This window comes from Ochotona curzoniae, unplaced genomic scaffold (assembly GCF_017591425.1).
Source record: "Ochotona curzoniae isolate NIBS_2020 unplaced genomic scaffold, NIBS_Ocur_1.0 contig_2688, whole genome shotgun sequence".
In the NCBI taxonomy this organism is placed as follows: domain Eukaryota; kingdom Metazoa; phylum Chordata; class Mammalia; order Lagomorpha; family Ochotonidae; genus Ochotona; species Ochotona curzoniae.
This window is the reverse complement of record NW_024465553.1, coordinates 20337935-20361608: the sequence shown is the minus strand read 5'-3', so window position 1 is coordinate 20361608 and position 23674 is coordinate 20337935. Positions and strand designations below refer to the sequence as shown.

Sequence of the window (23674 nt, the reverse complement as noted above, 5' to 3'; positions counted from 1 at the left end):
CAAAGAGACGGAATTAGCAAGGCTTGGGCAGGGAGAAGAATCAGTGCTGTTAGCTTTTGGCTTGATTTCCACGCAAGCATATAGGGCTCCTTCTTCTGTCCCCCTCTAGGGGGGTGCACCAGCTGACATCCAGCCAGTCATCACAGTTCCCAAGGAACTCAGAGAAAGAGAGGCGGGGGACGGGGCAGGACCTCACCTGAGCCAGGGGACAGCTTGGGAAAGTCGGAAGGCGTGTATTTGCAAATCCGTGCCTCTCGGCTAGCTCAGAGCAGCAACCCCTCCACGATGCCTTGGACACTAACTTGAGAAAGACAACATGGAAGGAAATGACAAGCCACACTGGATATAGACAAAAGCAACCATGAGAGTGATTCCAATGACGAGAGAACTGTCAACCAGCTGCACGGCCCTGACTTGTGCCCATGTCTGGCCAGCTCAGTGGCAGAATCATGATGAATGGAATGGGCTCGGTGCCCTCAAACGAATGACAGGCCAAGGAATAACCAGGTGGAAGAGGAGGAGGTGAAAGGGCATGAGTGGGAGGGTGAGGTGCAGGTGGCTCTGTTGCTGCTGTCGTTGGTATTTAATTAACTGCTTTGGAGAGTGGATGCTGCCTTCATTGGCGGATTAAGACTTGGCCCTCTTGGTGCACTGCCAGGGCTTAGGTCGGGTGGATTCCTGGGGCTCAGGGCCTGACGCTGCCTCCCCAGGGCTGCTCATCCTGGAGAGGGCAAGGGTCGGGCCATGCCCTTCCCTTTGGAGAAGTTCTAGGCCTGCCCTGCGGGAGGCCTTGCAATGTGGCTCAGAACCCTTTGATGTAGCAATAGGCTTCCAGCGTGGCGAAGAGTACGTAGAGCAGCCACAGGCTCACAAAGAGCCACGTCGTGGCCAGCTTGCAGCTGCGGGGGCCCCCGAGCTCCCCGCCCAGGTGGGGCCGCCGGCGGTACAGGAGCACGCTGATGCAGACGAACGCAAAGATGGTGAAGAGGGTGACGGAGAAGGCCAGCGTGCCAGCCGACACGTGGAACTCCTGTCCCTGCATGGCCCAGTAGATGGCGGCCACGGACCAGGCCAGGCCAATGCCCAGGAAGACGTTGACGGCGTTGCTGCCCGTGACGTTGCCGATGGAAGCGTCTGCGTACACGTCCTGGAGGGCGGCAGCTTTGCTGGCAAAGGTGTCTGCAAAAGCACACACAGAGATGAGGAGCGCTGAGAGGCGGAGGAAGAGCCGCCGGTGTGCACCCCCAAACTCCCTGCCAGGCAGGGCGAAGCTCCGCCCAGGGTCGAGAAGGAAGGGCTTGGGGAAGGAAGCTACTTCCAGCTGTGCCCGGGCATGTGCCATCAGTGCTCTGGGCTTCACCTGTCGTTCTTACTGACAGGAAGAGGGCTTGGCCATCCCATGCTATCTCCCTAGACGGCCTGGGCATCCCCAGGAAGTTGCCTAGAGGAGGGACCTGATTGTGACCGTCACCAGGGGTCAGTGCTGAGCAACACCGATGCATTGGAGTAGGCGCTGGATGTCTGAGAACAGAGGTCACGCTGTGGACCTCGATGCCTACGTGGGGAGTGAACCGGGGACTCAGGGAAGTGGGCTTGAGGCTTTGTAGCTTGAACGGACCTCATAGGCCATTGCAGAATGTTTGTCCTCAGACCTTGGCACAGGACACAGGCCCAGGGAGGACCCGTGAGCACATCCAGCTCAATCTTTTGCTGTTGTTATTGTTGTAACAGGAAAGGGAAGATGAGGCCCCAGGAATCTACCCCAAGTCGTGGTGGAAATTATTAAGAGGTTGGCCCTAAAGCTCTCAGGCCTTTAGCCTACATCAGAGGTCAGTCCATCATAGAAGGAGAGTAGATTGGCGCCCAGCACACTTCTGAAATGCTGGCAGCTGTGCCAACACGTGGAAGAGCCTCTGGATCTCTCCCGGCTTAGCTTGTCCTCATTTGCTACTCTGTTGCTAATTTCTCTGATCTCCTAGAGAAAACCTCAGCACCTTTTAGTCTACAACCTTGCTATTTGATCTCTAACCTGCCCATTGCTCCATCTTCCCACATTTATTTTTTTCACATATTTGTTCCCTTCCCTTTGATAACTCGGGTCCCTCAAGACTTGGAGGACAGTCACTGCAGGATGTTGTGTGTACAAAGACTTCCCTGAGTGCTCCGGTGCCTTCCCTACTATGTATGCAGTGAGCTTCCAGGATGGCTGATCTTGCATTATTAATGTCCAAACCACACCACTGGTCTGTGCTAGTATTTGCAGAAAAGGTTTTCTTGGAGTATGATGAAGTTACACTCCAGAAGAATATGTTTCTTGGTATAGGAAGGGTTCCTGCCAGTTCAACCAGCAGAATCCTGTTGAGTAAGAGCCAGCCTAACCTTCTTGGAGGAAGACGTGGTTTCTGTTTTTTGTAGGACAACTGGGATAGCAGGAGTTTGGGGTTCATGTTATGGAGAACTCAGTCAAATTAAGTAATGACCCAGGGCAAAGGCAGGCTCTCCTCTGCACCTACCAATCACTCCTAGCCCTTCAGGTCCAGCTCCTTTGCACAACTTCTCTTGGAAACCACCGAGACTCTAGGCCCCAGATGAGCTGAGGTCCCCTGTTTTGTTTTTCACACAGCATCTTTCCTTCATAGAACTCACCAAAGTGGTTTTCATTTTAGTACTGGGCACTCATGCCTTCAGCAGATTATATGCTCACAGTAGGCAAGGAAGCACGTTTGTCTCACCTCATGATAAGCCCAAGAACCAGCACCCATACTGTGTCAGGCATCATAGGTGCTCAGTAAGCACTTACCTACTGAATGCATCAACAAATGCCTATTCTAGTTTGACTCTTCGTATTGCCAAAGGAAAACAGACTGTGAGAGGACAGAATCTCGTGAAACTCCCTGAGTTTGTCTGGGATATGTCTCACACTTTCACATGCTCTTTCCAGCAGAGGAGGGGGAGAATGCTTGTGGGAAAGTCTGCTGTGACATCTCAAGCCCCTCTGAGACCACCAAAGTAGACAGGAGGAGACAGACACCTGTTTTCCTTGTGGCCCATTTCTGTAACATGGAGGTTAAGAAATTGGCCACTTAGGCAGGTAGCTTCACTATGTGGTTCTCAGGTTCCTCATCTGTCATGGTGAGCAATAACTTCCCTGCTTACTGGAGTTCTGGTGCACACTGCCAGGATGCTTAGCACATGTAGCACCTGCTGCATTAGAAGTGCTTAAGAAACACCAACTATCATTACTTCTGCTATTTGTCCAGTTGGAGTGGAGAGCATGCATCAAAGGGCAGAAGCACACCTAGAGACTCCATTAAGGCCGATCTAAGCTGGTGAGGGAGGCAAGGCAGAGAAGTCACTGAAACCAGGCAAAAACCCTTTTGCAAGCCCTTCTCATGCTCACCTGGCACGGAGGTGCCAAATGCCACAAACACAACAGCTGTGACTGAGTCCTTGAGACCAATGGTGCAGCCAAAGTGGGAGGCCAGGTCCCCAATGATGGCGGTCAGCATGCCGATGATGAGGATGGAGACGACAAAGCAAGCCCATCCATTGCAGTACTCCGTGGGGGGCACGCAGGCAAACAGCACCTTCCAGAAGACTGTCAGGAAGTGCATGACGTAGTCAAAGCAGGAGGGTAGTCTCTCCTCTCCAGTTTCATCATCATCATCATCTCCTGCTACAGACAAAACAGACATGCCCAGAAGGGCAGAGAGGTCAGTCAGGAAAAAGTCAAATCCAACCTTCACAGCAGGCATCCCTTTGTGTTCTGTATAGCCCATCAGTGCCATGATGCCTGCACCAGCAAAGAGCTAAAACAAGGAAACACCATGGCCACTGTGATTATAGACAGCCCAGTCACTGGTCAGTGTGGATTCAGAGTGCTAAAGGAGAATGGACCAGAGGAGGCAGGAAGAGGACAAGGAGAAGGAGAAGGAGAGAGAGAGAGAGACAGAGAGAGACTGACTGAGACTAGAATGCAGAGCAGGAAGACAGGAGGATATGACATTTTGGAGAGAAGAGAATGGAGTCAGCTGCATATGCAAAAAAAAAAAATCAACTGTGTGTGCCCCTCTTTTCACTGGGCCTTTTCCTCAATTTTCTGGTCTGATTGCTGAGACAACTGTCATAATTCTGGCTGTGAGCCATTCCCAGGGGGACAGCTGTCACTCTCAATCAAGAAGGTATACCAGAGGGCTGGTGCCAGCCTGCAGACATCCCACAGGACAGAGCAAGGAGTGATGCTCATTGTCCTTGCCACACCAGGTGGACAGGGTTGCCCCTTGAGCCGTCGGGTGGAAGAGGATGCACTGACACAGGGCAGCCTCTGTCATGTTTGTGCAGAACTGGAAGGAGCTGGGCTTTGAAAGAGTCAGGTCACTTGGATTCTAACTCCAGCTTTGTTGTGAAGAAACTCTGCACCCTGGGGTACACCACCTCTTGTTTCTGAAGCACAGGTCCTCCCCTCTGTGGCCTACCTTCTGCTTAGTGTCTCTTCAGGGGTGCAGCCAGGTCATCAGAGTGGAATGAGAAAGATCGATCTAAGAAGTGGGGCAGCAGCGGTGCCAACAACAAACCTCCCTCGCTGGCTCTGGGGCCTTGGGGATGTGACCCTGTGGGTTGCTATGACAACGAAGCCTCATTGAAAAAAAAAAAAAAGACAAGGCCAGTAGCGCTTGGCAGTGCAGAGAGCTCCTTGGTACTGACGGGCAACAGAGCTGGTGCTTGGAGAACTTTCCCACTCTCACTCCACACCCATCTTTAGATCTCAGGGACTCCCAGATGTGCCATGGGGACCCCCTTAAGGGACCTGTCAGCAAATTCCAAAAGGGAAATCCAGAATTATCCAGGGTGGAGGTTTGTCTGACAGTCAATGTAAAGCACTTTATAAATGTCTGGCCATCTTGTCCTTAAATCAGAGTGGTTCCCCACTTGACAGTAAAAGGAGGGCCAGGGTAATAACAGGAAGAAACGAGGGAAACTAGAATTCATAGAGCTGCTTCTTATAACCAATCCCACACCTTTCCGCATTCCCTAGAAATAGCATCCTTTTGGGATGAGGAGCCTGAGGTCAGAGAAGGCACTTGTCCCCATTCACCCAGCAGAAGCAGGATTTTAAGCCAGAGACAGCCATAGTCATCTTGTTATTCTATGGTTCTTCTCAAAGTGACCCAACAAAGCAGGCATACACCTGGGACTTGAGCCAGGAAGATTGGATGCACAGACTTTCAGGAATGGGCAGGTTCTTCCTTCTTAAGGGCTATCTGCTTCTCCCAGTCAGGTCACATTGAGGCCTCCAGCCTCTTTGAAGAAAGGTTATTTGCTTGTTTATTTATTTGAAAGGTAGAGTGGCAGAAAGGAAAAGAAACATAGAACTTACATCTACTGGTTCACCCTCCCTGTCCGTACCCTCCCCACCACCGCCAAATGCCTACAACAACCAAGGCTTGACCAGGAAAGGCCAAGAGCCAGGAATCCCATCTGGCAGTAACCCAAGCACCGAGACCATCATCTGCTACCTCCCAAGTGCATTACCAGGAAGCTGAATTGAAAATGCAGAGTAGCAGGTTTTGGGATGCAGGTTTTACCAGTAGTGGCTTAACCCACTGTTCCACAAGGCCCACTCGTTGAGGCCATTCTTACCTGCACTGACGGTGATAGCCTCCATGAACTGATCCCGCCAGGAATGGGTCCCCACAACCAAGGCCAAGTTTGTCTTCCTGATCAATTTATCCACTGTAGCCTGTCAAGGAGAGGAAAACTGGAAACCATGAGTTTAGAATGCTTGGAGCCACTCAGGAGATGCCATGTATTTGAGGGAGTTCTAGAATCATGCATGGAATAGTCTTAGGTGGTATCTTCAGGGACAACCTTGTTCCCGTTTTCTTTGGTATGACTTTACTTTGGATGTTTAGACTAATACAATAGAGAGTAATGATAAGATGTCAGTAAACTTTGTTCTGTAGAAGCAAGGTTTAGTAATACAACTAAGCCATATTGATTACTCTTTTTATTTCCAGCCCATTTATCCAACATTCTGTTGTATTTCCTTGCAATATGCCTAGCAAACAAATAGCTAACATAGTTATAAATTGGGAAACTGAGTTTTGGGGTAGGTAAGTAATTTGTTTAGTTTTAGTTTTACATATTCCTTCGTGAAACTGGAACACCACTCCAGATCTTCTGCCTCCCACCCTAATTAATCTAGTATTAACATCACTGATGGCCTGACCTTGAACTCATAGGATTCTTCAATGATGACCTCTAGTTTAGGGTGTTCACCCAACACTGGCTTTCCCATCTCTGCTATCCTCTTGGCTTCCTCTTCTTCCATAGTCAGCTTCCTGTCTGTCACCTCTGGGGGGGAAAAAAAACAGATGCATTTTAACACCTTTTCTACTCCCCTGGGAGTTCTATACCTCAGGACATTAGGCATGGGCAGTGTGTATTAAACAAATAACCTTTGAGAATGAAGATTTTATGTATTTTTAGTGCCTTCTCCTATGAAGTGTCAGGCTAATTGATGACCAGACCATTCCATGAGGATTTCCTGCTGGCCTGGGGGTAAGCTTTATTCCTGTTTTATACCTAAGTGGCTAACCTACTCTAAAGACATTCCATGAAGTAGTACCAAGTGAAGATCCCCAGTCATTCAGTGGGATGCTAGGGAACTGGGGCTAAAAACCAAACCAAACCAAAACAAAATAAAACACTACTGACTTTAACTATTGTGAACTTTTGGTCCTATTTGTTCAACTCTTTTAATGCAAGTGTTCTGGGAGGTATCGAAGCACATCCAAAGGGAATGTCCACTGGTTCACATTAACATCTATTTCTAACACTGTTGGCACCATCTTCTTTCCAAGCAGAGACGGGGGGAAGTTTCAAGGAATAATGACATTTCATACAAGTGAATATGAGCCTCACAATAAGAAACCTGGAAGAGTTCTCAAAAATATTTCATGTGCTCCAATGAAAAATTCCCAAATTTTCTATATGAGCCAGGCACATTTCTTCTGGAACATAAATATGTATCCAAAAAATTTTTTTTAAAGGTTTCTTCCTTTATTTGAGACCTTCTTTGTGTCCCTTGGCATCTTGACTCATTTACCAAGGGTTGGTTTTCATGTTGAGCAGTTGGAAATTTTTTCTGCTTCAGCTGGTGAGTCCATTTTAACACCACTTCACCACGAAGACATGTTTTCTGGATTAGAGTGAAATAGAGATTGAATCTTTTTATTCCCCTTTGATTAGAAAATTGCTCTTGGCAGCCTGTTTCTTTCAGAGCTCATTTAAACATCTTCCCATCCAAGTCCACATCCTCACATGCAATTAATTCTTTTATTCGGCTCCTTAATTACTTTCATTCCATACAGTAAGCCTCCAAGGGGAATCCTCTAGTCCTCAGATAATCTCAAGGACAAAATGGGTCAGAGGCCAAGAAGTTCTTTTCTCTCCAGCTTGAGAACTGGTGAAGTGAGAGAAGGCATAAGACTCAAGCTTTTGACGTTGCAAGGAAAGCAATTCAATGAAAAACTAGAAGATAATGGTGTATGTTACCAAGCAGAGAGGCTTATTCTTCATAGAAGGATCACCAAGTTGACCTCAACACAGATGTTATGTGAATGTGTGAAGTATTCCTGAGCTGGTTGTTTAACTCAATGCCTTGGCACCAAATACAGAAGCAATCTTAGCGTGCTTGGGAGCTGTCCATGGTGCTGTCTTCTTTCCTCGGCTGGTTGCCAGTCTTGGAAACTATTTCTCAAGGATTTTTGCCCTTCTGTGCATTTCCAAATAGTAACCTTTAGTAGCCTGTATACATGATAAACAAAATCTGAAAGCAAACATGGATGTATCCAGGGTTCTGCGTCCAACTAGAAACCAGACTGCAAGCCATCCTGGGAAAGTCCCACAGAAAAAGCACATGGCTCTCTTAAAAGAATCACACTCTCTCATTTTACCTGTCTTGGAAGTGTCAATATTATTTCACTCCCCTCTTAATTCCCTCATGTCATAGTTTACATGTGCCACAAGCACTTTACCAATTTAATGAGCTCTCCTGTGACATAAAAATGTACCTGTCTAACCCCTTATCCAGCTATCAATATAGCACTATATCCATCTGGCAGGATATTGATCTGCCTAGTGACCTGTTCACCTCTGTGGTGACAGTTGGTTTTTCAGTCTGATTTTCTACAAAAACCTCTTTGACAAACAACCAATCCTCTTATCTTTGGGGTCTCCCATGACCTCACAGAGGCACTCTTCACGTTTCTGCTAACTGATTGACTCATGTCCCTTAAAATCAACTCTGATTTATTGTCTTGGTTTGCAAACCATTTCTGTCTTTGTCTCTTTTTGTCACAATCATGGCTTTAAAATAAAATCAAGCTAATTTTTGAAGAGGATAATACATCTTGAACTTAAAATTAACCACAGTGATTCTGAACACTTGTTTATGCAACTCCTCAGAATTTCAAGTAAAGAGAGTAAATAACAGGCAATCTTGATGTTAAGATGGAAGAAACATGTTCTCAGCTCTAGGAATAGGAAGTAGGGGAGAAGACAGAGTATGAATGGGGTAGAAGGCTGAATAAATGTTGGAAGAACAAAGAGCATGCCAGGCCAGACAAGAATAGTTTCCCGTGAATGTTTTTGCAAAAATCATCAGAAAGAAATGGATAATGCTTACTCCCAGGGCCCTAACTTGGTGGGGTATCTCAGAATGAACATATTTACTCTTCTCTTGTCCCCAGTAGGCATTGTTAATTATATTTGTCTGCTCATCCAGGAAAACTAGAGGAATGATTTGAGGTTTCCAGTGGATTTAAAAGCCTAATCAAAGACTCTTAAGTGAAAGGCTTACAGATTGAAAGATCTAGGAACAAGTACTGTTCCTCCACATTCATTTAGTTTCTATCGGGATTTGCAAATATATTAAAAAGCCTAAAGAAGAATAAATTTAATCACAATCTTCATTGGGTCTAGGTATGTGTGTGAGATGGAGGTAGGAGTTGGAACAAAAATTACTAAGTAACAGCCTAGGAAAGAGGATAAGTAAAGCGAAGAAGAAGGGCTATGTAATGAAATAAAGACCCTGGGAAAAGAATGAAGCATAAAGGGCTGGAGGTAGCTTGATCCTGATGATATAAAAAGGAAGATGAAATAAATGAACAGTAACAGTTGTCTACATTTCTTTTTAAGGCTTCCAGGAAGCAAATGTGCCCCTCATTAACCCTTCTGAGTTTACAGTGGAGACAACAGAAGAGTCTGAATACAATGTTTTGCTTCTTAAGCGATCTTAACTTTTTTCTACATTTCAAGAGTTGATGAAATGCAATTTTTATAAAGTATGTTGAAATTGTCTTGTGTAGCCCACTCCACCAACGTCAAGAGTTATAGTTTTACCATATGTGCTGGGCATGCTTTCCTAACTGCTCACACAGCTAGATACCATGTGCAACTAGTTTCCACCCATGGAAGTATGCTCTCAAAGTAAGTGTATATTCTACACTGGACCTAGATATCCATGAGGCTGTCTCTAGAATGAATCCTCTGCAATATTTAGTTCCAGCCAGAACATTGCCTCCAACTCCTGTAGCATTCTAATTCTTCTTCTTGGCCATGGAACATATGGCTTTAAAGGCCAATGAAAAATAATTTAAAATTATAACTATTTCAGTCTTAGCTGTGAGATGGGATAGATTTCCCAAATCTATCCAGATTCTTAAAACAATGCTTTTTGTGTTTTCATAGTTCTCAAATTATTTTCTCCTAGATCACTCAGGGTTAAAGCATTTTCTTTCAATTTCTATCACAATATTGTTAGGAGATTACAGTTCTGACTCTGACCATCTTGGCTCCCACAACAGGTGATGGCAGGTGAGCTACAATGTAGGGGAAGTCTATAATCCACCATCTCCTTGGAAAATTTCACTTCTCTTTCTGATCTCAGAAAGGATCAGCTATGCCTTTGTAACCACATTCACCAACAGAAATTATGTTCAAGGAATTGCCCAATTCCGCATCATTACTTCATGTGGAGAAATAAACTCCCACTTGTTGGAAGAGCATGCTAAGTTAGCTTGAGCCTGAAATTCCTAACAAATAAAGAACAGCGGCCTTAAGCCAATCAATGGGATTGGCAAGAACTGAAAAAAGAGGAGGAAGGCACCTCTTACCTGAAGATAACAGGAGCGCTGCTTGCAAATGGATACCAGAAAAAAAGGAGAAGAGAGAAAAGAGAGCATTAAGGTCCAATCTCGGCACATCCTCAGGCTCTGTGGCTGCTGGTAGCGAGAGGAAACCAGTGAGCTTGGCAGGTGAAGCTCAGCAGCCACATGCAAAAGAGCATCGTTGGGAGCGTGCATAGCAGCAGCAGCAAGAGGCATGACAGCTGAAGAGGCCGGCAGGCACCAAGGCCTGCGGTTATGAGTTTACCCCATGTCTTCTCTGTAACCTGAGGGTTAAGGGTGGAGGAACAAGGATTGGGGGACTCAAGTGGGTGAGGTCAAAACCAAGTTGTTTACTTGTGATCTGTAGTTGGCAACTCTGCTAGAGTAGCTGGTTTATCATGGCAAATATCACCATGGAGCTTCAATGGGAACTTAGGGCATGGGTTACAATGTGCAAGACTGGGACAGTGCTCAGTTCTGTGCTTTCTATCATTGACCTCATAGTCAGATCTTGCTCATGGGCAACAGTGCCTACAAGGCTTTCATGGCCACCAATGGCTTCCTGGCTACCATGCTGGCTAGAACTTGAATTCTCTGTAAAAGAAAAGTTTAGTGACATATAATTCCTGCAGAATATTTTATCTGAATTGTTGACATCTTCTGGAGTTTAGGGCCAAGAAGTTTTACCATTTTTGTGTCACCTGAGTCTAACATAGTCCCCATGTTTACTAGCACATAATAAATATTCGTTCTTTAATGTTTATTTTGGAAACTGCCTTTCTAAAGATCCTATGGTGCTGCATTTCTGAATGATGGTCTTATTGTTCCAGAAAAGATAAGCTAAATTAGAAACCAGATATTACAGAACAAAAAAGTTGTCATATTAAGGTCTGTACGTAGGACGAAGATGAAAAATGTAAGACTCCTAAATGGACTTGGAAATTGAGCCAGACACACTCAACACAGGTTGTCCTGAGTGTGTACTTCAGTTAGACTCTCTTAGAATTCCAGGTCTAAATATAAAAGCAAAAATTATTACGACACACTACATTTTCATCTCAAGGATATCTTGTTACAGTCCCTCATTTCTTGGCTTTTGTCAGATTGAGATCTATAAACGCCCTTCTATGCACTCCAAGTGCAGCTGGTGACTGAGATTGATGAGGAAGATGTGTGTGCGTGTGTAAAGGGTGTGTGAGTTGTTTCTTCTAAGATTCTCTAGGAATGCAACTCAGGCCTGTGATTCATCATTCCATATCCACAGCCACTGAAGTCACATGTAGACCTGGAATCCATGTGAAAGAGTAGACACACAACAGCTGACTTTTTCTGATGTTTCTCCTCAAAAGATTCCAAGAAAGAAAATAAATCAATGAATTTCCTCACTAACACTGAAACAGATAGAGAGATGACAGACAGGAAAACAGAAAGCTTGTTTCTTCTGCTCCTTTTATGGAATGCATGAAAGAGCACAGAGTTTTGGCCCTCAAGTTCTGGTGGGGATCAGACGCCCCTAGGCAGACAAGATGAGGGCTGTATCAGGGTATGTAGGCAGATCAGATAAGGGTGTCTTTTACCAAAAGGTGCCTGATATTCTGATTTTTGCTCAGAGGTTCCTCGTGATGCCTGGATCATCCCTGAAGCAGTGAGAGAACCTGAAAGTAGCTGGCGTAGTATCATTCTCTGGTCATTGCATCCACGAATCCAAATCTTCCCCCTCAGCCACTGAAGATGGATCAGCAACTTCCAGGCAGCCCAACTCTAAGTGATGTGATAGCTTGAGGGGTTTCTTCTGCTGCTTCTTTGACTATTTGAAGCTGTACCTTCTGCTGTATTGGTCCCCAGGGACAGGTGATAATCCGTTATCCCTTCCCAGACACTCCAGAGATGAGTACAAATGAACGTAGCTCTTGTTAGTCGGCAAACATCTGGGCAGCATGTCCAGGTAAGCACATGGAGGTAGAAAGAAGAGAAACAACCAGGCCCCAATTTGGGGATGAGACTTTCCTGTCCCATTTGAGAGACTTTCAGTGTTCAGCTCCAGCTCCAGAAGCCTTGGATAAACTGCTCAATGTTGTTCTCAGAAGTTTGTGTCTCAACTTCAGGCCAACTGGATTGCCCTTTCATCCCTCCAATATTCCCTTCCCTGGCTTGTGTGAGTTCTTAAGCTCACCTTTGAAGTCTGCACTGTTTGCCAAGAATATAGTCTCCTATTTCAAGTCTTTTTTTCCCCTTCTTCCAATGCAATGGTCATTTCACTATGCAGAGTTTATGTCACTCTGACTTCCCAAGACTCTCCCAGGCAGCAGAGATAACAAAAGGTAATTTCCGCTGTACCATCTCTTACTCAGAGAACAGCGGGGCATTCTAGAAATCTGGAAAAGCTATTCATTTGATTTTGAGTCGAGACAATCTGGTTTGATACCCAAATCTGGAAAGAACTGAAGAAGGTGAAAATTAACCTCCCGGAAAGAGAACAGGAGGCTGTGATATTGAGAAATTTATTGGTACCTTCCATCCTAGTATCTTGGTCACTGGGAATTGCTGGGTGCGTACCAGAGAGCTTACTGAAATCTTTGTCTTCTCTCATCTACTTACCTTGCCCTCTCAAAATAAGGCTTCACCAGGGCATGTCGATACTTCCTTGGACAAAGAATAAAATCAATAAAGCAGTATATCCTCAGATGGGGAGTGACTGTAGACATTTCAACTCATTAGACCTCTTCCAAAGCAGCGGTCTTCATCTTTGTCCCTCAGCTGCTGGTAGAAGATATTATAGAAGGCATAAGAGCCTCCTTACTGGTGGAACAAAGGTATGGATGAGGATGGCTGCTTGGCACAGCAGTTAGATGTCACTTGGGATGACCAAATCCTACTTCAGAGTGCCTGGGCTTGAGTTCAGTCTTTATTTCCAACTCCAACTTCCTGCAACTTATGTCGAAGAGCTGAATTGAGTTCTTGTCTCCTGGCTTTGGTCTGTCCTTTTCACACCAGTTGCAGGCATTTGGGTCATAAACCAGTGAATGAGAGATCTGTGTCTGTCTCCCTGTGTCTCTATGACTTTAAAATAAATGTTTGAAATAAAGGCATGGGTCCTTCCAGCTGCCCTGAAACATCTTTTGCGCTACTTGCATTAGCACCTGAGTAGCTGGAACTGTGAGATCTGATGAAGCTGCTCTACAATGGCCTTGGAGATTGTCTGCTTCTTAGCAATCATGGAGTTAATCCACAATGAATGTGGAAATGAAGTAGAGCAGGTGCTGAGACACCTTCTGAGAATATTCTTGGCCACAAGAACTGGAAGATTGGCAGGGAGACAATGGAGGAAATGGAGACTTTCTTTGGCAGGCAGACTGATGGCAGGAGAGAGAGCACTGGAGAAAGGAGAGGACTTCTGCCTCCAGGTATGTCCAAGCCACTACGGGCAGAGAACAGGCCAGCTCTGCAGAGTGGCCCCAGCAGACGGAGAGAGCCAAGTGGTCAGATGGGTCTGTGTAGAAGCCCCATAAAAGAGCCCTTTGGAGTATCGTTGCTGAATTCCTTCCATGTGGCTTTGAGTGACAGGCTTTTTGCTGCCCTTTGTCACGTGACCAGGAAAGTAGTTATAGAGTGACCATTGTTTTGGGACCATTAGGTGAATTTCACCACCCCAGTCTAAGACTCTCATCACGTTCTGTGAGTGTCCTTCTCTTGGGATTTCTCAGGAGCATTCTTTCTCCACCCCACATCTATACACCGCAGTGCCCCCCGCAACATTTCCAATGTAAGTGTTTCTGATCATTTTCTTCAAGGAAAGAAATCCTTCCTTACATGTGCTCTGTCTGCAGCATGGTCAGCCCCTCAGGGACAACCAACGGCAGGTAATCTGAGGTGTGTGTCTCAGTGAAAGGAGGTGAAGCTGATCTCTAGTGTGGGATAAGGGTGGTTGTGGGGTCTGGGTGACATGCTCACTTGTAGATGTCAAGCAAAAGCAGGTGTCCTTGAACCGTCCAGCGCCTGTCTCTCGGGTGTCAGCACCAACTACACCATTTAAAGTTCTTTCTCCTGTTGGAAAACCCACAAGTCAACGTGTCAGCATGTACACTGTTTTTCCTTCTCCAGGGCTCACTGGCTAGGGGAATTACCATGCCTATGGTTACTTTCTCCCATTTGCAGACTCAGTTTTCTGCTTTAGAGGTTGCATGATCCTAAGGTACTCTACTCTGGGCTAGGGACAGAGGAAGAATGGGAGTATTTAGGGTAAGGGAGATGTAAGGGAAGGGTAATTCAGGATTCCAGACTGCACAGCTACCCCAGAATCCAGCTGCCACATTGTCTCTGACAACTGCTATATCTTTGCATGTCAGTCTACCCAATTGTGAAATACTCATGTAATGCACTTACCTCCACAAAGGGCAGAAGGACCTGCAGGTTCCCCTGCAGGAAAATAACCTGCCAAGCATTCAGTGGAGGATAGGGAATACAGCAGATGACTGGCAAAGCATCATCCAGTCCCCAACCCCAACACCCTCAGCTTCAATCCAGGCCACAGTGCACAGGGTGGCAGGGCAGTAAGGCAAGACAGGGCACAGACATGCACAACATCTCATTCCTTTTGTTTTCTTATCCTCTCCATCCACCAAGGAGTTTTCACATTCATAGGTGACAGTATAAGGGTGGGGTGCTGGGGGGAGAGGGGGTGCAGAAGACAGTAATGGTGAGGACATGGGATAACTATAGCAAAACATGAAAGTGACTCATGAGGGCGATAAGGAATTGAGGCTGCAGTGCTGCCTGGAAGGCGGGAAAGGAGGAATTTGGAAATAAACTGAAGTTCAAAAGGCAGAGATGATACCGAAACAGAGTGAGAGCAAGAATATAGGAAGGAAAAGAACCAAAATGTTGGTCAGAAGGAGAAAGCAGAAGGGAAGAAAACGGGGAAGAGCGAGAGGTAGTGGCTTTTTTTTCCCCTTCCAGTTTGTTTAAATTGCTTGCTTTTCTTTTTGTTTGGTTTTTAAAGAATCTCACACCTGATATTCCACGTTCCATCCATTTCGGTTCACCAAGGGCAATGAAGAAATTCTCTTGCCTTTCGTATTCCTCCTCATCTACTATTTTAACCCTTATGGTTTTCCTGTAGGGACAACAAAAGAGAGAGTATGTCGAGTGGGTCGGTAGATTGCTCATTCACCTGGAGCACAGCCTTTTAAATCATTCCCCATCGCTCTTGGCACATGCAGCCCGGTCCTGCCATGGAGGCTGTTGATAGGATAATGGTGGATTATGCTGTTCTGGTGTAAAAAAATGGGCTTAGCTTTTCTTGTCTCCTTTGGTCATAGTTGTTCTTATGGCAATAGGGGTAGAAATCCAAGAGGCAGGGAAATGTGGGCAAAGAATGGGCGTTGGAATGGCCAGGAAGAAAATGGGAGGACTGGAGGGAAGGGGGAAGGTGATGGTGGGGAGGAGGAGTTGGTTTAGATCCTGCTGAAGGTTAGGAGGAAGTGAGTTGGGAAGCACATTCCATCAGGTGTCACATGGTAGCAATGGCATTTTTTGGGGCAATAGACCAGCTCTCTATTGGGAATCACCCAGGTTCCTTCCATAACAGGAAGCTGAGCAGCAAAACCCAGGGCTTGTGTCCCTTATTTTTTACGTGAGTGCCATAACTAAAAATGTCAAAATGTTTATGAAGAAAAGATACCAGAGATACAGAGTGAGAGAGGGGGGAAAAGGAAAAGAGACAGTATCATCTTTCTCATTGTTTATTTCATAGGGAGTGTCAGTAGTGGGAACTAACATAAAATACAAGTATGTGTGAGAGTGTTTGAAAAAGTTCATGGAACAGGGAGTTTAAAGATATGTTTACTTTGGTGCAAAAGTTATTATGAAAATTCATACATAACATTTTTCCCTGCAATATGCGTTTTTGATGAACTTCTGGGCAATCCCTTGTATGCATGGATTTCAAAATCTGGGGTAAACTTATTTTTACTGCATTTTCCACCAATTTTTTGAAACATACTACTAAACACACCATGATATAGGATAGGACTATCCTTTACCATTTACAAATAAGGTACTCTTGGGAAAAAATGTAGAGAAAATGATGCAGATCATCAAATTCTGAATCACCTTTGGATTTATATCATGTGGTGTGTCTGTGGGGGGGGGGGGGTTGGTATTCCAGAGCTGGTTTCCTAAATGCTGAGAACCATTAGTGTAGAGCACAGCTGATGAAGGTTTCTGCTCAGTTCTGGATGTCTCAAAGCACAGGTGTTTTACAGCTAAGCCACCTTGCCAATCAAAAGACTACCTGGGGAGCATGACTTGTCTTCAAAGACTGGCTCACGGCTGGCCCAGGCCCACTGCCATGTGGATAGGCTGCGGGGTAGGCCTGGCTTGCCTGGCTCTTCCTGGAACCACAGTGGTATCCATGGTCCTAGGAACAGTCTGGGATTATTTTCTGTTTCCTATTTTCCTATTTGGCCTAAAATGTTAATGGTTTCAAAAATAACAAGGAGGTGCTGATGACCAGCAGCCTGAATGTGCCCTCAGACCCTCAAAGTTTTTATGTTTTGTAGATGCACTTGGATTTTCTACCCATAGAACAACAGATTGATTAGAGGTAGTTTGCTGGGCTCAGGACTCTGTGTATTTTGCAAGTCCATTTTGGGGTTATCTTTCAGATACTTTATTGGCATCTTTCACACCTTGCTCAGTGGATCAAAGGCCATTGCTCTAGGGGAAATGTGGGGACTTTCTCTCTGGGCCCTATATGGAGGATCCTGAGGGTGATGACAAATGATGAACCTGTTTTTTGCTGATAAGGACCCACTGTGGGTGGACTGAGCGTTCATGTGTCCAGCCTGGAGGGGGTAGGATAGGGAAGGGACACTGTCCCAGAGGATTTCCTGATATGCCAACTAGATGCTACTGGGTATTTGGGGTCATGTAAGGTGAAAGTTAAAACATTGTTCCTTCCAGTCTGAGAAGTCCCACAGACTCTTGGTGGAACTTCCACTCATATCAGAATCCCCTCTACCACTATTTTAACTCCCTGCCTCTACACCTACATGCTGTTAATAAGGATGGCAGAGTTAAGACCTAGAACTGAAACCTGTGCTTTGAGCATTGTCAAGGTCACAGCAAGAAACCAGCTTTGACAGTCAGGGTGTGACAGATAAGAAGGCACCTCAACAGACTTGCTTTGGAGCATGGGACAAACCATCATGCAATTACACTTCCTGGACTGCAAACTCAGTGTTGAATATAACTGCCATGTGGACACGAATGGGAATCCATGCCGAGGGTGTGTTTCCCACTGCTGTCCTCCTGCTTGGTACTGTGTTAACTGGTTATCTTCTTGCTGTGCACTAAGCCATTCAGGAGAAATGACAGCTTCATACACAACAGTCCTAGGAATTTAGGTTTATCTCTGTTTCTGTGTGTGTGTGTGTGTGTGTGTGTGTGTCCCCCTCCCAGCACCACCCTCACTCCTCATACTCATTTTCTCATCCCAGAAGAAAATAACCATTAGTCTCCAACATCCTTATTGTGCATACCATGTGACAGGCTGGTAGGTGTTAGGATTGAGCTGGGAGCATAGACGAGAGGAAGAAGTAAAAAGATAGCAAGAGAGAAAAAAGGGATTGTGAATCAGAGAGGTAAAAGACAAGAGGAGAAGGAGACACACAGATTGGAGAGAGGAAGAAAGAGAAGAATGTTAATGTTAGTGTGGAGGACAGGGTACTACACCTTTCTGAAAACTCATATCCACCATGCGGGGGACCAGCATCTCAATGAAGTAATTCTTGTTTTTCTCATACGCCTCACCATCAATTACCTTGATGTGAATTGTTTTGCTGTGGATGGAAAAATAAGTATCATAAGCAATGAACAGAGAGGGGGATGAGCCAGCAGAAGAAACAGGAAGAACAGGAAATAGCAAAGAGATCCAGAAGGTTCAAGTTATCCCAATAACACCTAGGGCCTGGAGGTGAGGGGCTGTCCTGGGCGCTCTCACCTCGCTAGGCTCCTCCGGGCTTCATGTGGCTTCGTGGTGTGTTCACTTGAAGACTGAAAAGAAAACTCAGATTTCATGGTCCAAGGCTCCATGACTTCTAACCATGGATTACTGTGTGACCTTGGACAAATACTTTAGCTGATGAGACAAATGAGACAAATAATGCTTCTATCATCTCAGGACAATTATAAGAACAATGGCAAGATAATAACACGATCATTTCCCCTTGTCTGCTGGGGCTATGTTCTAAGAGTCCCAATGGATGCTTAAAACCCCTGATAATACTGAATCCTATTACTACACTTAACATTTTTTATTTTTTCACGTGTACATCCAAGAGTACTTGAAAAATTCATGAGAATGGAGTTAAAGTGTAGGTTTATTTTGGCGCAACAATTTTACAAATCTATGCATAGTTTTTATTGAAAGATTTATCTTTTTATTTGAAAGGCAGATTGATAAACAGGAGAGACAGAAAGATCTTCCATCTGCTAGTTCACTCCCCAGATGGCCACGACAGTCAGAGTTGAGTCAATTTGAAGCCAGGAGCCAGAACTTCTTCTTCCAGATCTCCCACGTGGGGGTAAGAGGCCAAGAACTTGAACCAGCATCTGCTGCTTTCCCATGCCATAAACAGGAAGCTGGATGGGAAATAGATCAGCCGGAACACAAACTGGCACCCATATGGAATGTCGGTGCTGCAAGGTGGAGGACTAGCTTGTTGAGCCACCATGCTGCCCCTCCCCCAACCCCAACTTTAGAAATCTAGGCATAGTTTTTTTCATGAACTTTTGGAAGACTCTTCCCATGGTCTGGATTTTGAAACTCTTTTGCACCAAAATAAACTGGTTTGTAAATTCCACTTCTCGTGATCTTTCGGAAATACCCTCGTATATATCTATGTTAAAAATTTCTAAATTAGGCATAGTAAGAGATTGATAGCAGTAACTATTAATAATATAGACTAGTTATCACAATATTCTGTAATGAAAATTCTGAAGACTTAGGAAATGCATTTCCGTAATTTTCCGTGCCATGCCTTTGGATTGCAGCTGGCTGTAGGTAGCAAAAACCACAGAAAACGAAATCAAGAACAAAGACTACTGTTTGCTTGTACAGGCTCGGGCATTTAATCCTCTCAACATGCGTAGCTTTCTTATCCCTCCTGCTTTAGGGACAAGGCAGAGGCGTTTGTCTTTTTGAAATCAGTGGACATTGATCCACAAGCTTTATTTTACAGCAAGGAAGGGGCACACTGGCCTTACCAGTGTGAATCTTACCAACATGTCTCTTTTTCTGTATAGCAGCGATTTGGCCAGGGAGCCAGGAGGGCTGTTTGATCCATGTTGCACATGCTGGTAATTTGCAACAGGCCTCAAAATCCACCACCACAGTTTCCAAAGAAGCTTGTGCAGCCAGCCACCCAGTTGCTAGACTCACTAGTGCTAGGCACTCAGTTACAATTCGTTTCTACGCCTTAACAAGGACCTCAGGACTAGCAATACACGCTGAGTTATATGGTTACTATAAACATTAAAACACTTTTAGTGTTTCTTTCTTTTAAAAATGTTACTAGGGGTCTGGTGCAATAGCCTAGAGGCTAAAGTCATCACTTTGAACATGCCAGGATCCCATAGGGGCATCAGTTCTAATCCTGGCAGCCCTGCTTCCCATCCAGCTCCCTGCTTGTGGCCTGGGAAAGCAGTTGAGGATGGCCCAAAGCCTTGGGACCCTGCACCTTAATGGAAGACCTGGAAGAGTTCTTGGCTCCTGGCTTCTTATCAGTGAAGCTCCAGCTGTTGTGGTCACTTGGGGCGTGAACCATCAGATGGAAGATTTTCCTATCTCTCCTCCTCTCTCTATATATCTGACTTTGCAGTAAAAATAAATAAATCTTAAAAAAAAAACCAGACTAAGGGGTCTAGAGGCTGGGCTAATTAGGTTAATTCTAACACTACATTTGAGGGGGGCACTGAAGTAAATATACACTGAAAAGGATGATTAGCATGGTAAGGTGTTTAGAAATCAGATTTCAAATTAATTTACTGACACGTACAATGTGTCCTTGGTGCTAGGCACGGGCCTTAGAATTTGACTCGCATTAAGTAACTGAATCCTTACAAGAAAACTGTGATGTAGATACCTAAGTGACTAGGAGGTCAAGTAGAGACCTTCCAAAGGGTTACATCCAGTGCTAAGCTGGTCAACCAGTTGCCTGGGAAAAAAAAAAGAACCCTTGATTTTGAAATTGGCTTTCAGTGGTTGGAAATATTCCCACTAATATCAATTTTAAGCTGCTAATAATGTTAACAATCAACTTGAAAAATTATTAAACATTCAACAACCAGCTCTTGGGAATAGGAAGGCAACTGTTTCAGTACCCCACTGACACTGCCAGACTCTACCAAAGTGTCTGAATGAGGTTATGATGGGAAAAGGTAGCTCTGATGAACTTGGGGTGGGTGAGGGTTGCAACCATTTTCTCATACGTTAGAGGGAGACTCAACTCCAGTAGGGTGTCTTGCCTACTTATTCTCAAAGGAGAATTCAATCTCCAATCTCCATCACACCGGGCCTACACAGCTTTCAGCTGGGTATGGGACTTGGTTATTTGCAGCCCTATTTGGGCCTCAAATTTGTTCTGACTCACCCCAGGAGAATGGAGTGTGGGAAGAGAGGAAGATCCATAACTGCAAGCAACACTCTCCTTCTTCTAAGTCAAGAAAGTTAAAAAAAAAGTCTGAGAACAAATGGTAGCTGTGCTCTGAGGTTGATAAATGCCCCTCTTGAAAAGGCACTGAGGGCAATCTATAAAACCATTTTATTTACCCTTGTGTCTACATGCCTAGTTCCAAAGAGAACAAGTAGACGCTTCTCTGATTCATAGCTTTGGAGACATTGGGTCTCTCTGTCTTGCTTTCTCTCTCTGCTGGGGATCTCATTTTTTAAAGAAAGATTTGATCCAGGAGGAATGAAGACAAGTTTTTATTGTATAGACAAGTAACCTCAAGGTCCAAGGGGGCAAAAATGTTCTAATAATTAGGAAGAGACAGTAGCTGGCTCTGCAGGACCTGAGCCTAATACAGTCAAAGCTCCTAGCCTTCCATCTTCATTCCCTGTCTGCTTGAACATTTCCAGAGCCTGTATTTCTGGTGGATAATTGCTAGAGATCCCGCTGAATAGCAAATCCAGGAAAGATTGCTATCTCTAGGTTGGACGGACAAAATCCTTCAATTAGAGACTTAACTACATGGAAGATTAGCTGATTCTATAGACATTATCTTGAGTGACTGACTAAATCGGGGACTGACTATAGCAGAGCTCACATTGCACAGCTGCCCTGGGCTGCACGCACACAGAGGGACTTCAAAAACATGGAAAAGCAGCATTATAAGGACAGTTGATTTGGGTGCAAGTTTGAAAACCATACATAGCTTTTTCTTAGCAAGCATTTTGAAGATCCCTTCTATATATGGATTTCAAGGGGTTTTTTTTTGCACCCAAATAAATTGATGCTGCAATTCCATTTTCCGTAATTTTTTTTTTCTGAAGTGTCCTTGCAGAAATCCATGGGTATCGTGCTCCTTGAGCAGTGTGAAGCAGTGGCTGTCAATGAGAGAGCAGCATGCAGATTACATGCCAACCACTGGGATCAATTCGGGAATACAGAATTGGGAAGAAGTGTCCTCGACTTCAAAATGACCTGCTTTCTGACTCAAGGTTCTTCCGTTCTTTTGCCAAAGAGTAGGTTCTTGTTTTCGCAATGCTTAACAGAAAAAAACAGAGAGGAGGTTGTCAAAGAGTTGGAACTCGGAGGCTGAAATCCTGGTTCTAGCTCAGCTGCGGCAGCACCTGCTCTTGGCTCTCACGTGAGCGTCTAGCCTTCTGCTGATTCCAAGAATCTCAGCGCTAGAGGCTGATAGAGAAGAACAGATCAAGGACTGGAATTAAGAGGAGACCAGTGAATCTCAGAGGCAGATTTCAGGGTGCACTAACAATCCTTACATCAAGATAAAAGCCATAATGCGAGGTTTTTCACAAGCTAGAAATAATGCATTAAGAAGCCGCAATGAACAAAAATCAAAATTTTAACTAAAGACAGGTTCCCACCCTGAACTTGCTTAATTTACCTCAATCACCTCACCCTAATCCTACTCTGGTTAGGTCATTCTGGTGGTCATTTGATGCCACAGTGGAGAGCAAGTGAGACTAGGAAAAGGCTAGGGCTGTTGCCTGCTGCAGGTTTTCCTAAGCCGTTTTCCCTTGCTGAGCCTGTGCAAACAGGGCAAGAAGTCCTGTATTTCCAATGGGATATTTAGGAGTAATCATAGGAGCAAAAAACCAAAATCCTCATGTTTTGAAACTGTAGGTCTCATGCAACTGTGTATGTGTTTTTTGTGTGAAATATATATATCTATGTCCATATACAGATAAAGAGAGAGACAAAGTCTGCGTGTGAGGCTATAATGTAAACAGGCTGCTGATTCACCCTCCCCCCAGAACTAACCTTTCAGCCCGTCAGGAAGCCAGGTGACTTTCTCATCCCTCTAGTCTATCTGTTCATCCCTCTTCAGCCCTCCTGTTCTTCCTCTACCTCACCAGAGGAAGGACCCACCCTCAAAAGCTCCACTCCCACATGTCTGTTCAAAGGTGACCAGATCTTCATGCTGCTCCCCATTCTCAGGCAATAGGGAGAGTGTGGGAAGCGGGTAGAGTGTCTTCTTTGGGGAGACCTCCTTTGAACTGTGCTCTGGACAGGTGACAGTGGCCCTAGCTTCTGCCTCCCTGCCTTTGTCAGGCTTCTGAGGGCTTCGTGTGCTCTGTCTGCCACCACAAACCCCCTCCGCAGGGATGGCCCCTCTGGCCATTCCATCCTACCCAAACACAGCCATCTTTCACCTGGACTGCCGCAACAGACCCCTGACCGTTCTCTCTGTTTCCAGTCCTTGTACCCATCTACTTTCCATTCTCCTCTCAGCCACCAGAGAACGTTGCCACTTTTTGAAGAAGGTCATACAGTATATTTCTCTCACTTAAATCCTCAACAGATTCTCACTGCTCTTAAGATGAAATGGAAACTATAATTTGGCTAAGGAACTCTGAATGTTTCCACTACTCAGAGTCATTTGGAGAACCTGATCAAGGTAGAAGGCTAGGTCCCCACCCCAGCAATTCTGATTCCACAGGTTTGGGGTGGGCCTGAGAATCTGCATTTCTAACAAGTTCTTGGTTTGTGGCAATGCTGCTGACTCCAGAATCTCACTGGTGAGCACTGCTAACCAAGCCCTGGAAACTCAGCCTAGTTTGCCTGCCGACTGCTTTTCCATTCGTGTTCCCCTGACTACCCATATCCTACCATCAGTGACTTCATTGTGTTTTCTCAAATGCAATGACCATGTTCCTGCACCAGCTGCTTCCTCTGGCCTGGAAATTTTCTTCCATAATTCAGTTCATTTTAACTATCTCAGATCAAAGACCACTCCCTTTTCTATCCAATCTG

The 23674-nt window shown here is 45.1% G+C and overlaps 1 protein-coding gene across 6 annotated transcripts in view; it reads right to left on the bottom strand.

Moving 5' to 3' along the window:
* Positions 1–758: 758 nt before the first annotated feature.
* Positions 759–23674, bottom strand: part of SLC8A3 (solute carrier family 8 member A3) — a 140566-nt gene continuing 117650 nt past the window's right edge. The window contains exons 2-7 of one of the 6 annotated variants that reach the window (XM_040975617.1): positions 17907–18013; positions 10179–10196; positions 6230–6354; positions 5641–5740; positions 3401–3676; positions 759–1179 (exon numbers count right to left, since the gene is read on the bottom strand). In XM_040975617.1, coding sequence (XP_040831551.1) covers positions 803–1179; positions 3401–3676; positions 5641–5740; positions 6230–6354; positions 10179–10196; positions 17907–18013 — 1003 coding nt within the window. In that variant the 3' untranslated portion in view covers positions 759–802. Of the gene's footprint in view, positions 1180–3400; positions 3677–5640; positions 5741–6229; positions 6355–8889; positions 8914–10178; positions 10197–15179; positions 15286–17901; positions 18014–23674 lie in introns of all 6 variants that reach the window. The other 5 variants (XM_040975618.1, XM_040975621.1, XM_040975620.1 and 2 more) reach the window with 5 other exon arrangements.